At 41.3% G+C, this 14,392-nt stretch overlaps 2 protein-coding genes across 11 annotated transcripts; one reads left to right on the forward strand and one right to left on the reverse strand.

Moving 5' to 3' along the window:
* Positions 1-202: 202 nt before the first annotated feature.
* heatr4 (HEAT repeat containing 4) lies at positions 203-11,560 on the forward strand. 5 transcript variants are annotated; one of them, XR_011190225.1, is made up of 20 exons: positions 203-311; positions 704-1,693; positions 2,112-2,299; positions 2,608-2,766; positions 3,583-3,795; positions 3,978-4,121; positions 4,507-4,683; positions 5,358-5,527; positions 5,951-6,055; positions 6,522-6,640; positions 6,768-6,948; positions 7,300-7,369; positions 8,088-8,277; positions 8,490-8,568; positions 8,681-8,846; positions 8,959-9,029; positions 9,258-9,384; positions 9,943-10,130; positions 10,270-10,750; positions 11,500-11,558. XR_011190225.1 is itself a non-coding variant. In XM_015339242.2 (18 exons), the coding sequence occupies exons 2-17, from the start codon at positions 849-851 to the stop codon at positions 9,348-9,350; spliced, it is 2,970 nt and encodes a 989-aa protein (XP_015194728.2). In that variant the 5' UTR covers positions 203-311; positions 704-848; the 3' UTR covers positions 9,351-9,384; positions 9,943-11,086. The 5 variants fall into 5 exon arrangements, 1 of the variants encoding a protein (XP_015194728.2); XR_011190224.1 differs by having other exon boundaries at positions 9,943-10,750; positions 11,500-11,560; XR_011190226.1 differs by lacking the exon at positions 11,500-11,558 and having other exon boundaries at positions 10,541-10,750.
* Positions 9,530-14,094, reverse strand: haus2 (HAUS augmin like complex subunit 2). 6 transcript variants are annotated; one of them, XM_006632468.3, is made up of 7 exons: positions 13,999-14,094; positions 13,376-13,491; positions 12,996-13,088; positions 12,732-12,801; positions 12,292-12,424; positions 11,608-11,716; positions 9,530-10,005 (listed from the first exon to the last, which is right to left on the reverse strand). In XM_006632468.3, exons 2-7 carry the CDS (start codon positions 13,460-13,462, stop codon positions 9,886-9,888), a joined length of 612 nt encoding a protein of 203 aa, XP_006632531.1. In that variant the 5' UTR covers positions 13,463-13,491; positions 13,999-14,094; the 3' UTR covers positions 9,530-9,885. The 6 variants fall into 6 exon arrangements, with proteins under 6 accessions (XP_006632531.1, XP_015206159.2, XP_015206160.2 ...); XM_015350673.2 differs by having other exon boundaries at positions 13,376-13,533; positions 13,999-14,093; XM_015350674.2 differs by having other exon boundaries at positions 13,376-13,558; positions 13,999-14,080.
* Between the last annotated feature and the right edge of the window lie 298 nt (positions 14,095-14,392).

Here is a 14,392-nt window from a genome sequence, read left to right on the forward strand (position 1 = left end):
TCCACTCTAGGGCAGCTTTTAACAGCTTAAAAAGCAGATCAATACCACTATTGCGATAAGTCCCCTATCTTGTAGGTAAATCGTTTTCACCGATGAACGATACAGCAAGGGGTGAAAGGATTTTAAACATGTAAAATAAAAACCGCCGGCAAGTGATGAGAGGGGAGACAGGACCCGTCTCGAAACGCTTGACTGTTGCCCGGGCAACGCTGTCAACATAAAGCCAAGTCGCAACGGCCCACCTGGAGTGACAGGACACAGGAATTCATTACTGGAGTCCTCAAAACAGGACTTCCACAGCTCTCCTTGAGGTATGAGAATGTTCAATGTCTAAAAAGCGGGAATATGTTTTCGTTAACCAGAGACTGTACACTGTCTATATATAGATCTATAGATCTATAGACTGTGATACTACTACTGTACTACAATTGCAATGTACTGGCCGGTGCGCTAAGAAACCTTTTTTTTGCTTTTAAATTGTATTTATTAGTTCATTGAGCTCGTAAATACTGTTAATAAAGGGCCATGATTAGCGGTATTTAAAACAAAGTTTTGACTTTAATACTCACCTCTGGGCTTTTCGACACCAGTCCCTTCACGTTATTCAGAATGCGACAGTCCTTTCACTTAGCAGTCGTTTTTAATGTCATTTTTGTTTGTTTGTTTGTTTGTTTGTTTTTTGTTCGATGTTGTTTATTTACAGCTGCAATTTCAGAATTGGAAAATGTGACCTATCTTTATGGTGCACGTCTTCCTTCCAGTCCTTTCTCAGGAAGTGCTGAGCAGAGTGTAGCTACGATTTGCTTGTGGACCACCATCTCTCCCACATTCATCTTGGAGCTCCATTCATGCCAGACACAATGGACCCTGTACTGTTTTCTAAGCCTCCTGTGACTACTCCTGGCCTGAAGCATCTGAGACAAGAGCGCCTGTACTTGCAGTTCCTGCACAGAATTTCCTCAGGCCTGACTTTCACCCAGGATGTGGTAAAGGAGAGAGGTCCTGACACCCTCTCATATAGCCAAATGGACTTCAGCCGGCTCTTCGATGCTTCAGGACTCTTAACAACAACTGCAAAGCTTAAGAATCACACCTCACACAAGAGGGCCACTCCCAGACAGCTCCCTGTCTGTTCTTCAGGATGTGCAGAGGAATTAAGTAAGAGTTCACTTACAGGGCCAAAAAATACATACACCATTAGCACTCTGCCACCTGAGTTGCCCTCCTTGTTTCCCACAGAGCTGCCTCCTTCTCTGCACAGTGTGTCTGAACTGAGCACAGTTCAGAGGACAGATTCATGCTTGCTTCAGTCTAACCAAAGTGAAGCCCTCAATGTCTCTAAGAAGGTGAAAGGAAAGAGGAAGGCAAATGTTTCTGGTTCACTCAAAAAAACAGTTTCTGATGATTGCATCAGCAGCAGCAGCAAGTGGGATGAGTTTGTGTTGAAGAAGCTGACAAAGACCACTGCACAGTGGATAGTGAGCCAGCAGATGCCAGGTCAGAGTGCGAACAAAGCCCGGCTCCAGGACCTGCTCAAACAGCACTATGGGTCTGCCAGTGCCACGGATCTAGTGTGTGATGAGCCCATGAACATGGAGGATTTCCGCAGGTACCATGATCTCCCCAAGGAGGAGCCAAAGGAGCAAATTGTGGACGGCACCCATCCAGAAACACCTCTTCCACTGTACTACAGGCAAGTGAAAAAAACTGACAGCAGAAGCTGTCAGGACACCATGACTCACTTTCCCATACTGCATATATTTTAATATACTGAAAGGCATTAAACACACAACAGTGAATAATGGAACCAATAACATCTGTTATGTGTTGCATGTTTCTCATTATGTATATTTACATACAGTAAACCTTAGCACAGTGGTTACGAAGAAGCATCTGGGAACCCTTTGGTATGTGTATTTCACACTGTCCAACTGGTATGACGATCAGGAGTTTACAATGGATGTTTGTGCACAGAAATAAGAAGTCCCACTTTTCATGTTTGTTTTCCTGTTGTGGTAGATAGAACAGTCACTAGGCACTGTAGAATCACGCTGTCTAGTGATTCTAAGTACTCTTTACATTTACCTCTCCTTCCACCTTCTGTGCTCCAGAGTGCCTGGGTTCTGCCTGCTCCCCACCCAACCTGATGAGCCAGGAGGAAATAATTGGACTGCAGACAATGTCAAGGTTAGGCATCTGGAGCCCCCACAGCCACCGCGTCTCCAGGATAGACTGAATCCCCGGGCAGGAAGATATGTCTACCACACTGACAACTCATTTGAACAGGAGCTCTATTCTGGTAAGGGCCCCAACTAGCTCTGTTGGTAGAGCATGAGACTCATAATCTCAGTGAAGTGGGTTTGTGTCCCATGTTGGGCACCAGGCCCTCCATGTTGGAGGTTGGGCACAAGGCTAACAACCCTCTCCTATCAAAAACTAATGTTACAGTTACAGCAACAGGATGTTGCTGTCCCTACATGCCGGAAGGCATAGTGGGCAAAGAGCCATCTATTCTGGTATAACCTCGTGACTTGATCTCATTCATGAGATAGTATAAGTGTGGCTCTATGTCTCCTTTGCTTTGTCTGTTTTTCTGTGTGAATTCAGAGATCTCCAGGCAAGTACACCAACATGATGGAAGACAGAGGGATAGGATAATAATGGACAACAACTCGGAATACCAGAAACACCTCCAGGACCGTTTTCCCCGTGGTCCTGAGGAATGGAGTAAAATCGGGGCAGGAATCCGCCCCCCAAAAAGAACAGGTCAGGATGTACCCTTATAAGAACCTGAGACCATCAGCGTGAATACACTAAAAGATAACACATTCTATTACCTTGCAGAGAAACCTTTATAATACTTCTTTCAGATACATTCACCCATTTTCTAACCACTTCGTACAATTTAAGGTTGCAGGAGAGCCAGAGCCCATCCCGACAAACAACAAGTGCAAGGCAGGATACACCCTGGACAGGACCCAAGTCCATTGCAGTTGAACACACAGACACAAACACGCACAGTGGGCCAGTTTTCCCAGATGCCAGTTCATTTATGTCTTTGGACTATGTGAAGGAACCTGAGCATTTAAAGGGAAACCCCCAAACACAGAAAGAACATAGATGCTTTATTGTCCACTTCTGTGGACATTTGTCTTTGGCATCTCCCACAGACGTACAGAACACACACAAGCAAAACATAAGAGTCACATAAAATCACAATGACAGTATGTGATAGATACATACATAGATGGATGAATAAATAGGTGGAGGAGGGAATACATTTACATACATCTCCACACAAATAGCACCCCAGAATTGAACTAAGGGCCCCAGTGCTGCAAGGCAACAATTCTAACTACCTTGCCACCCTCTCTTTCAGATACAGTGCTTCCCAAAACAAAACTTGTACGTACTGTTTCAAACTCCACAACAAAAGCCTCTTACCCTCCTTTAATTATGTCAACATCTATAAATGAACACATTGTAATAACATGTTTATATAAGCCTACTGTTATTCAAAGACTACAATCACAGTTAAAGAAAGGGGCCAGTTGGCTCACTTCATTCTGTATCTTCCTGCAGCAATTCTGAAGCCTGAGAAAGGGGCCAGGCGATGGGTTAGCCTGCCCAGCCCGGCTGACTATGCCATGGAGAGAGGACTGCAGCCCCCCGACTACAGCGGTCAGGACACTATCCTGCCTGGCACGCTTAGAAAGCAGCCCCAGAGCTGCCCCCCACAAGAGCGCCACGCACTGCGGTACATGGTGGAGGAGTGGAGGAAGGCCTGGAAACTCAGTGGGTGACCTTTCTTTCTTTGCTGTCTGTTTGTCTCTGTCAATAAGACAGCGAATATTATAGTTAGGGGTGAAATTCATACCTACCCAGAATATTTAGTGGCTTTATCTTTTTCTCAGTGGTAAGATTGAGAATGAATTAAAGATAGTAAATTCTGTGTGTTGCCAAATACTTCCCATTAGTGACCCGATGGCAGAATGTGACGATTGAAGGGCTCAAGAGGAACCTCAGTGACCTTCACTATCACGTGCGCATCATTGCCATAGCAACTTGTGCCTCTGGAGCTGTGAACAGGCCCAGTATGGGTCAGGAATCGACTGCAACAGGTTAGGCTTCTTTGTGCCCACTTCGACGTAGTCTAGTGAAAATTCCTTATGCACTTTATGTGGACTAATTTAGGAAGAGCAAAATTCAGTTCTGAATATCTGATTTTCACTGTCTTTCTTCTTCATATCTTCTAACTACTTGTAAGTGTTCAGTTATTTGTTAAGTCCTGTGGATCGGATAAAATAAACTAGTGAAACTATATCTGCTGGAAGGAAATCTATATTAGCCTGTAGATGAAATGGTTTAAAATCATTTTATGTTTTTCTTACTTTCGTCTTAGCTTTGTAGGCTCCTAAGTGTCAGCAGACAGAGTTTAGGTATAATAGCCCATGCCTGTGAGGGTATGTCCCTGGAGTACTCAGGAGCTGACTGTTTTTCTTCCAGCTCCATTTTGGAGGCCCAGGGATGTTCAGGTTGTGCCAGAAGAGCTGCAGCCTCTCCTGCTGTCAGCCCTAGAGGACCCCAGCGACAGAGTGCGTCTGGCAGCTGCCCTGTGCCAGTATGTCATGGGAACAGCTAACAGGCAGGCTAGGAACATTCTTCACAGTGTGCTTCAGCAAGGTGAGAAGGGGTGACTGATTAGAATGAAAGCACTTTTAACACCTGAGACCATCTCATTTGGTATGAAAAAAGCATTTAGTCTCTTCGGCTTCTGTTATAGAAGTCATATTCCGTGCAACAAATTCAAGACAATATCCAATCTGCACACAAATACTGTATGTCACATTACTCTGTCTGCTCTGTTGAATAAACAGTTAACACAATGAAAACTGCAACCACTTGGACTCAGGATACAGAATTGCCGCTGTTAATGTTAATGTTGATCTTATACATCTGCATTAATTGCACTGTGATTTATGTCATTATATTTCTACTGTATATCAGTAAATGCAGAGTTTGGTGATCTTCATGCATTTGGCAGGTGCAACTCTGTAGTTTTATCAAGCTTATCAGTTCATTAAATGTTTTCTGAGCTAATAGTTAATTACTAAGAGTTAGTGTTACTTTCCTTATTATTTTTTTTTAATTCAGTTTCGTTTGGACAGGAAAACAATAATTTTAATATTATTTTTTTTAATATTTAATATTTAGAAGAACTCTAGCCTATGATTGAAATATGTTCTGTCTTCTTAGATTATCTGCAAAGAGTGAAGAAGGCAAAAATCCATACACACACGCTGAAATAAAAAAAGAGATGAGCTGAAGTAGAATAATAAAGTGTGTTTGTCCTGAAGATTTGGCAGGTGTGGGCGCAGACAGCTGGGCTGCCGCTCAGTGCCTGGCACTGGAGGGAGACACCAGCATAGCTGTCATACAGAGGCTCCTCTCTCAGCTGTACGAAGGCGAAGCACATAGTGACAGAGAACAAGCCACTGTCCTGCTGGCCAGCCTCAGCAAGAGCACTGTGTGTACCTCCCCATGGTTGTTTTTTTCTGTTTTATAGTACCACCGTATTTTCTGATATTCAAAACAAAATGCAGTGTGAGCTACCCTAAGTGTCTGAACTTTAATTCTGCTGCATTGATTGTAATGTGATTTACATAACAGGAATACACTGCTCAGGAGCAAGATTTACATTTCCCATCATTGTTCTTTTGCATCAGTAATAGCAGAGTTTGATGTCCTTTATCTATCTGGCAGGTGAAATTCAGTGGAATTCACTAAAGTGTCTTTTGATGCACAGGATATTAAACATTTATACTGTTAACATGCTATACGTAAAATGGTGAGTTCATGTTTAGAAAGTAATTAAAAGTAAATGAAAATCTTTCTATTTAATATGATTTTAACTACATCAGCTCTTTTTCATCCTTGCTCTTACTTTCAGACTTTAGTGCGCTCCCTGCTGGCTGAGAAGCTGAACAGTGGAAACTGGAGAGACAGAGCCGTGTCCTGTAACACCATCGCAGGTCTCAGTGGGCCCATCAATAAGGTAGGGCCTTTTGCACTGTTATCTTGAATCTAATACAAAGCATGTAACTTAAGAGATTTTCATGCTTAAATATACATTCCACTGAGTTAATTCCTCTTTATTCTGTTCATGCGCATCGAGTCATTCTACACAAAAATAATAATAAAAAAACCTTGGTCTCTGCATTAAAGGAGAAAGTATCAAAACTAAGTAAGCAAAACTAAACCTTATTATTAAAGATTAAAACCTCCATCCAGCCTTAAAACAGTAAACGTGCTTAATAAAAAACAGAATGATCACATCTCATATACTGTAAAGATGTAAACTTGTACGTACGTACGTAGATGTTTACATGATCAAATTTAATTTTAGCCTGCACACAAAAGTTATCACGCACAAATGATTATATTTACATCTCATTCAGATGTTTTTGCAGCATTTTAGGACAACCTCCTATGGAAAGCTCTTATGTGTGGTTGTGTTTTAGGACATAGCTAACAAGCTAGTATTCCTGATGTGGAATGATTGGAACAGGAACGTGCGCCTGGCTGCTGCTCGGGCACTAGGAAAGATGGAGCTGGGCAAGGAAGTGCACAATGAACTCAGGTATGGCATGGTCATGGGCTAGGAGGACAGACTGGTCACAAGGTTACTGGATTGAGCTATTTCTCTCGGTGAAAAAAAAAGAGATGCTGATGGTGGTTTTTGGAATTGATCCTGATGATCTTTTCAGGAAAAAGCTGGAAGAAGCCCCCCCCAGCTGGCGTGTAGAGGCGCTGTCTCTCCTGGCTCAGCTGGAAATCATGACAGCTAAGCTGCTACCAGCATTCCTGTGCTGCCTCAGCGATGACTATGCAGCTGTGCGCAAACAGGCTTGTCAGACTGCTGCTGCGCTCGGTATAAAGGATGAAATGGTGAGGGCTGGACTGGGCTCAGATTAACAAAAGTTCAGCAAATTAAATTCACTGAATAAATAAGGTGAAACTGCAGATTCCATGTTTGAATAACTAGAAACTCTACTAGGATAATCTCTTAGCTTAGAATTCTGTATATTTATTTTTGTTTGCAATAAAGATTAATAACATTTTTATGGTTGATTGACAGACTATTCTTAGGACAAGAGAAAAATGAAAATAAAACTGCAAGATAATTTCATTCTCATTTGTATAACTTTATGTACATTAGTAATCAGGTTGAGACTAATGTAAAACTGGGACAAAATATTCTAAATATTTTTTTTTAATATATTTCTCCCCCAATTCTAGGTTTTAAATCATCTGATTCATTTGATGCAGACTGACCCACTGTGGGAAGTTAGAGTCAGAGCCATTTCTGGTGAGATAAGACATTTACTGTGCAATATGACCAAAACTTGGGAAAATTTAAAGCGGTTTATCTGCGTTTACTGTAGAATAACACCTTTGATATTTAGAATCAACAGGTGTCTTTTTAACAGTCTAATCTTTCACTGTTAAAATTATGCAAACCACACTGCCCAAGCTAAATTCCAGTTCAGGCTTTCTTGGTCTAGCCTACGCAAATCCCACCCGTGAATTAAGAAGAAGTTTATTTCTTTCAAACCTTACTTACTGCATGGTGGAGCTGTTGGCACAGAATATGTGCCCTTTAACATATAGATGTGGGATCTACTGTAGTTGATGAGTGGAACACCCAACCTCCCAACTGTATTGGTATCCCCCTAGATGAAAAGTCATATTCAAAATCCACAATATTAATTAAATGCATAATTAAAACTTTTTACCTATTTTGCCCAAGACTTACAACTCCTGTTACATTCTGCTGTATCCTTGTTTTTATATAATTGGATTTTGCTCATCACCAAACCTCCAAGGCCTGTTCTGCACAGCCACAGTTTTCAGGCTGGAGGCAGGCCCAACACTGATTGAGACTTTAGAGACGGGGAAGCCAGTCACTTTCATAGTGGTGTGCCACAAGCCAGCAGCAGCTGTTGGATTGTGCTAAAGGAAAAGTGGAGTATGTTTGGATTTAGGGTTTCTGATGTAGTTAATTTTCCCTCACTCCTGTGTGTCAGCCCTGGGTAAGATTGGCTGTCTGACACCTGCTGTCCAGGAGCACCTCCTCTGGGCACTACACCATGAGGAGGAGCCCAGGGTTCGTATCGCCACATGTGATGCCATCAAAGCCCTGTGTGTAAGTGGGCCTGAGCTACAGCACTTCTTGCAGGAACGCCTTATCCTTGAGGCCAACCCAGAGGTACAGAGGTAAGGCATACACATGGACTAATAATAATTGCAATCCTTATATGGTAAGAATGTATTTTGCATACCCCTTTAAAAGGCAAGCACTATTTAATTTCCATTCCAATATTTGTATTTGTACAAAATAATCTCTTTGAGGGGCACATTTCCAGGCATATTCAATTTCATATTGCCATGCTGCGGTATAACTCCATTTGTATATCCTTTCTCTGCAGGAAAATTGCTGATGTCCTAAGAACATATGGCTGTAGTCTGAATAATGACAAGGATACGATCTGTAAAATCAAGGAACAGGTAGCTTCTTCTTACGATTGTGCTAGAACCTAAAAAAACTGGAAGAAACAAAATACTACTCAGCTGTAAAGAGTGTTTGTTATTTAAACGGTAGCCTATTTCCTCTCTAAAGGTAGACAAACTGTGCACAAAAGGTGTCATCACTCAGAAGGTTCTCATGCTGGAGGAGCTGGAGGAAACACACATGCAGCAGAAACGACACCTTGACCTGGCCAGCGATCCAGGCAGACAGTTCACACACACAGACATGGCTCGGTTGCTGGAGGACTCGTACACAGGTCAGCGAAACTAGGAAGAAAACACAAGGCCGCACAATTGTTCCAACTCATTTTTGAAAGAATATGTTCAACTTTAACACGACTCACAGAAAATAAACCATATCTCTTCCAGAACATCATAACCCACAGCCCACTACCCTGCCACCTGATTCAAGGCAGTCTACTGATGAGACCAAAACCCAGGTGCCACATCCTTTTTCTGTTTCTGTACTCCATTCATCTGTTTGTTCCCATTTCCATCAAAGTGACATATATTTTGAAGATAACGGGAGCCAAGTTTCACTTGTTTTTCAAGTCTATTTGGAGCTACAGATAGAGTATTGTCATATTTTTTATCACAATAAAAAAAATATCCTTTTCATTCAAACAGCAAAGTGTGAATCGTGTCACTGAATTTCTCCATGCTTTCAGTCCTTTTCAGATACCTTCCGGTCTTCAAGCCCAGCTACAGGAGATTCTATTACTACACCACAGGGACACCTCTCCATTGAATTCCATGTCTAATTACACAAACAAAGAGGATCAACTTCTCCTTCAGGCATGTGTCAACAAGAAGGATCTACTGTACACACAATTGTTCTCTGGACAGTTACGATAATTTAAGATGGCATAAATCATGAAAAACAATCTCATTAAAAAAAATCTTAAGTAATATTTGAATAAATGGACTGTACCAGCAAAGCAATAGTTAAAACTGCATGGGATTTATTTATAAAAGAGATTAATAAGAAGACATTTTAAAATATCATTAGCCAATAAGCATGAGTCATAACAGTGGAAACCGTAAAATGTATTAATACAGAATATCAAGGAACATACCGTTGGTTAAAAAAAGTCTTCCTCTTGATTGTTTTTAAGGCTAAAGATGTGGTCCCAAATTACTTATTGTAAACACAATGCTAACACTTCAATTATGAGTAGTAGTCAGTAATAAGTAAAAGTAATAAGTGTACAAAAACTATGAATATCCTGTTTTAAACTGATTCCTGTATTAATGATGATAATACTAGAGGTGCTTAGAAGTATATTTTCTGCATTGTTAGTGTTTTTCTGGTGATTGTTTTGGGGCATTAATCTGTAGATCCTTCCACTGTAGAATTTGCTTAGACAGCTCTTCCACATCTGATACCAAAGACAGAAGCCGAGTGAGAGCATTATCCTGTGGGGGAGAAAAAAAGGATTCCTACTTATATCAACATTCAGAGACAAACATTGTTAAGGCTCTACCTAAATTGTTGTATAAATATACTCTACTGGAAGCAAAGAAGGAAAAATACAGAAAAGGTAATTATATTTATTAAATAAGTGCATTCATTTTTAAAAACTTCAACTGAATTATTTTCAGAAAATTAATTAAGACAACTTTAAGTAATGTAAAACCTCTGTAACATTAAGGATTTTTACTATGCTTTTGTTTTCACAGAAAATAATCTTGGGGAAACTTGTTTGCAAAACAGCCTCTGTGATTAGAATTGTTTTTCAAACTGTACTTCCTTATAATACGTTAATAGTTCCCCAAAAGTTCTTCTGTATTTCAGAACACCTTTATAGATTAAAAACAAGCCAAATTCCACTACTCTCAACGTTACAATTAAATAGCAAATGTGTGACTTGCTATCAACATCACATCAGTCTCACCATTTGTATGCATATCTGTATTAACTGACTGTTTTTGTCCTAATGTGTCTTTGCAGAAAAGAGAAAAGTGGAGTATAGTTAAATATGCTTAGTTTTGTCCTGCTTTCCAAAAGATTGGTTGTCTCACTAAATGTAGAATACAAGGTACCACATCCAAGATTCTGAGTGATCAAAATGCATGGATATTTTGTCAATTTGGGGTTCCAGAGAGAAGTCAGGAAAAACAAACATTGCAAATCCCATCATCTGACATCATGCATCGACAGGTGAACATCAAGCACAGAGATTCTATATCATGCAGAGTTACTGTTTGCTCAAGTTGCATCATGCATTTTACAATAAGAAATGTACATTGCAAAATATTTAATAATAATAATTCCTTAGTTTATATAGCTCTTTCCTGGACAATCCACTCAAAGCGTACAGTGTGCCAGTACGCTCCCTTCACACCAGCTATATGAAATCACAAACTTAGCAGGGCCCTAGCTGTTATGCTTTTCACTCCCCTTTGGATTTTTGTCTTCACTTTTGCAATGCTGCAGCTATAAATGAATTCCTGATGGTGATACTTGTTATTTTAGAATACAAACATATTTAACACACTGATGTCTTATTTTGATCAATATATTCAGTATCCAAAGAGCATTTCATGCGGTTGTATGCCTAAGGAACTTTGAGTAACAGATGTAGGGAGAAGTTTTGCTCTTAACTGTAGGATGCGGTAATTTGCCAATTTAGCCAGCAGGAGGAACTGGCTACTAAGATGCAGTTTTTGGAACAGCTGTTTGTTACAGGTTGTAAAAAAGGCCTGTCAGAGAAACTGGCCTTCAATATTATTTTGTTGGCTTGGTATTCCTAAGAAATAAATTAGGCTCAGATTATGGCCCAGGGATAGTCCTGGTTCTGGAGTGCTGGCATGTCTGCAGGTTTTCATTCAAACCATGCTCTTAACAAGCTCAATCAGCTCAGTTCTGGTTTAATAGGACCAATGTAAAAGCTTCTCCCATTGTTTTAGGAGCTGGTGCTTTGAAGAAACCTAGAAAACTGGCAGACGCACTGGCCCCTCCAGGACCAGGGGTGCCCACCCCTGCTATAGCCGCTTGAGATAACTGAATGCACATACCAGGCTGGCCATGGACTGGCCAATGTCAGGAATGGAGCGCGTTGTCTGCACCCTGCTCTCCAGGTTCTTGATGAAGTCTGCGGCCATACTTACGAGCTGCACCACATACCTGCAGCGGGGAAGATTGTAATATAGGCGCTATTTTGGGAAGTCTGACTGCACATTTCACCACACGGATTCAATGGAAACGCCTGTACCCACCCGCCGGGGCGGCTGAGGTGGGCTTGACAGAAACACATTCATGTAGGCAGCTGCGTGGGCATGCATAGCCTGCAAAGGAGCAGGTAAAGAGTTATTCCATGCTGAAAGAAAAAGAAAGCTCCACAGCCAAAATGGTAAGTCTCTTTTCTTTTGCTTTCAGCAAGGAATAAACCCTTACCTGTTCCTTGACAGAAACATGTACCCCCATGAGGATTCTTCTGGCTTGGCAGCTTGTTTGCTTTCCTGCAGGGGGTGAAGGTTCCCCTCTTATTGCTGTTCCAAGTGAAGCAAGAGAGGTGGCCATCATAATTAAGGGAAGACCCTGGGGCCCCTTTCCTCTTTTTGACATCCCATTGACATCAGTATCAACGAATAATCTTCTACCAGGTTGTTGCGTTACAGACTTGTCAAGATATCATTCCTGGAAGAAAACTGTTAAATTGCAGTTTGTCTTAAACACTGAAGGGCTGCCTCTATACTTGCCTGTGCAGGTTGGCCTCAACGGGCAGATTCTGCTGGCAATGTGGTTTCATCAGCCTTTGCCAAAGACTCCTACGTTCATGCAATACTTCCTGCAAATGGGAGGTGAACTGCTGCAGGGCTTCAAACTTCTTGGCTGGAGAAACAATAACTTCCATCACTGTCCATATCATTTTAAAACAGGCAGCACCGAGACAAGAACTCAAGTCCCAGCTCTTCTTAAAAATGTCAATGTAACCACTGCAGGAGTTAATTTAATATTACAAAGACCAAAAAAGTGAAGCATTTAGCTTAATACATTCTTCATATTACTTTAAAGTAAGTGAAGTGAACATTTTGAGCATTAACATCTCGTAAATCTCTATTAGAAGCCAGAAAAGTATATTCAAGCAACTCTCCTGGAGGAGACTGTATTGCTACCAAGTTGGACATGTACCACCTACAGAGATAAAAGCTGTGGGTGACCTCAGCTCCCTCTTTTTCTAGCTGTAAGAGTTCCACTTCCAGGCTTTTCTGAAAGCAAGAAAAAACGCACAATGAGAAGCATTCTGTGAAGTACAGGCGCAACAGCTTGAGCAACGCGAAGGGAACCCGCCCTTTCCAAAACGGATTGAAAACATTCAATGATTCAGGTGCAAGGAAAACAGAAAGGATACTTTTTCAGAGAAGTGAGAAAACAGGTAGCGTCTGCGGAGGTCAGAGGTTACCTCGTTAATGTCGTGCCTCAATGCTGCAACTTGTTCAGCTTCAAGGAGTTGAGGAGAGAAGACAGTTATGTCTCTGGGGATGCCATCCACGTCCTGCAACACGGCAAGGAAGCCGAGTAAGCATCTCATTACCATGTGCATTATACTTCAGTTCACACCACAAGCATAAAACAGAAGGAAAAGGAACCCCGAGGAAAAGTGAAGCATTTTTGTCAAATACCATGTCTCAGGGGAAGAACATGATACGTATCATTTAAAAACGTGAAGTGGACTGAACCTAGAAAATACAGCTGGATACATGCTGAAAACCCGTGTACACTTCAGATTGATTCGTTTGAGTAACGTCCGGTGGCTCAGTTGAAAGCGTGCTCTACCCTCACCTCAGACAGCGCTCCGGAAGCCACACATCTGGCCAGCACCTGGGCTGCAGGGGTCACGGCATAGGGCGCCGGCACCCAGGGATTCATCTCCAGGGCAGGGACGCGCCACTCATCAACTGAAATCATCATCGGTATCATTCGGCACTGAATAACAAGCACTGATCGGTAAAGACGACAAAGGCACTGTTGGTGTTGGGTGTTGGTGATGAAACAGGAAAATGCAAGACAAATAAGATACATTTCAGACGTTGCACTTACTTCTAACCCGTAGCTTACTGTAAGTACAAAACATGTACCGGTAGTGGTTATGTTTACAGTTTTTTTTATGCAACCCAAAACCGTTAAAAATCTAATGGAATTAAACAAAATCATTTAAATAAATTCGAATAAACATCTGCAAAAATCTGAAAGCCGTCGAACACACAATTACTGACATTTTCGAGTGCAGTTCTTTTTGATTCAGCTTGAAGGAGACAATACATTTTCTTAATCCCCATTTAAAACTTTAAATATAACAAGACTCATATTTCGCCGCTGGTAGGTTCGCTAGAAGAATATATCACCTTAGCGTGTTTGAGAACAGGAAGGATCCGTGTTATAATACAACATAACAATAATCTCACCTAAGTGTGATCTTATTTTCCCTCTGCAGTCCCATCACTGCCATTCTATTTTAAACAATCCCGCACCCGCCTCTTTTCTGCGCACACTGATGACGTATTTTAAAAGCGATTTGGTAATTTGTCAAATTTGTTTCCTCGCCTAACATAATAATACAAGACATTTGCACAATTTTAATGTCAAATCACTTATTTTATTGCAGAATTAGTTGCAAAATAAAGATGAGGTTTACTGCGGCTGATATTTTTCAGTTTCTTAAATAATAACATAATAGCACGAACGTGAACAACATTTTGCCATGTTGTCAGTGCCAGTCTTGTTTGAGGGTTCAAGGTAAAAGTTCCGTGAAGTTGCCCCCCCCCCCCCTAAAGACAGCACAAACGATTAAACCCACTT

This window comes from Lepisosteus oculatus, chromosome 8, assembly GCF_040954835.1.
Source record: "Lepisosteus oculatus isolate fLepOcu1 chromosome 8, fLepOcu1.hap2, whole genome shotgun sequence".
In the NCBI taxonomy this organism is placed as follows: Eukaryota; Metazoa; Chordata; class Actinopteri; order Semionotiformes; family Lepisosteidae; genus Lepisosteus; species Lepisosteus oculatus.

Coding starts and splice junctions, on each gene's coding strand:
- heatr4 (XM_015339242.2), top strand. CDS start 849: ATGCCAGACACAATGGACCCTGTACTGTTTTCTAAGCCTCCTGTGACT. Junction 2,300..2,607: donor TGAACAGGAGCTCTATTCTG/GTAAGGGCCCCA, acceptor GTGTGAATTCAG/AGATCTCCAGGCAAGTACAC. Junction 8,569..8,680: donor TCTGTAAAATCAAGGAACAG/GTAGCTTCTTCT, acceptor TCCTCTCTAAAG/GTAGACAAACTGTGCACAAA.
- haus2 (XM_015350673.2), bottom strand. CDS start 13,513: ATGATACCGATGATGATTTCAGTTGATGAGTGGCGCGTCCCTGCCCTG. Junction 12,802..12,995: donor TGAGGCACGACATTAACGAG/GTAACCTCTGAC, acceptor TCTTGCTTTCAG/AAAAGCCTGGAAGTGGAACT. Junction 10,006..11,607: donor GCCAGTCCATGGCCAGCCTG/GTATGTGCATTC, acceptor TCTCCCCCACAG/GATAATGCTCTCACTCGGCT.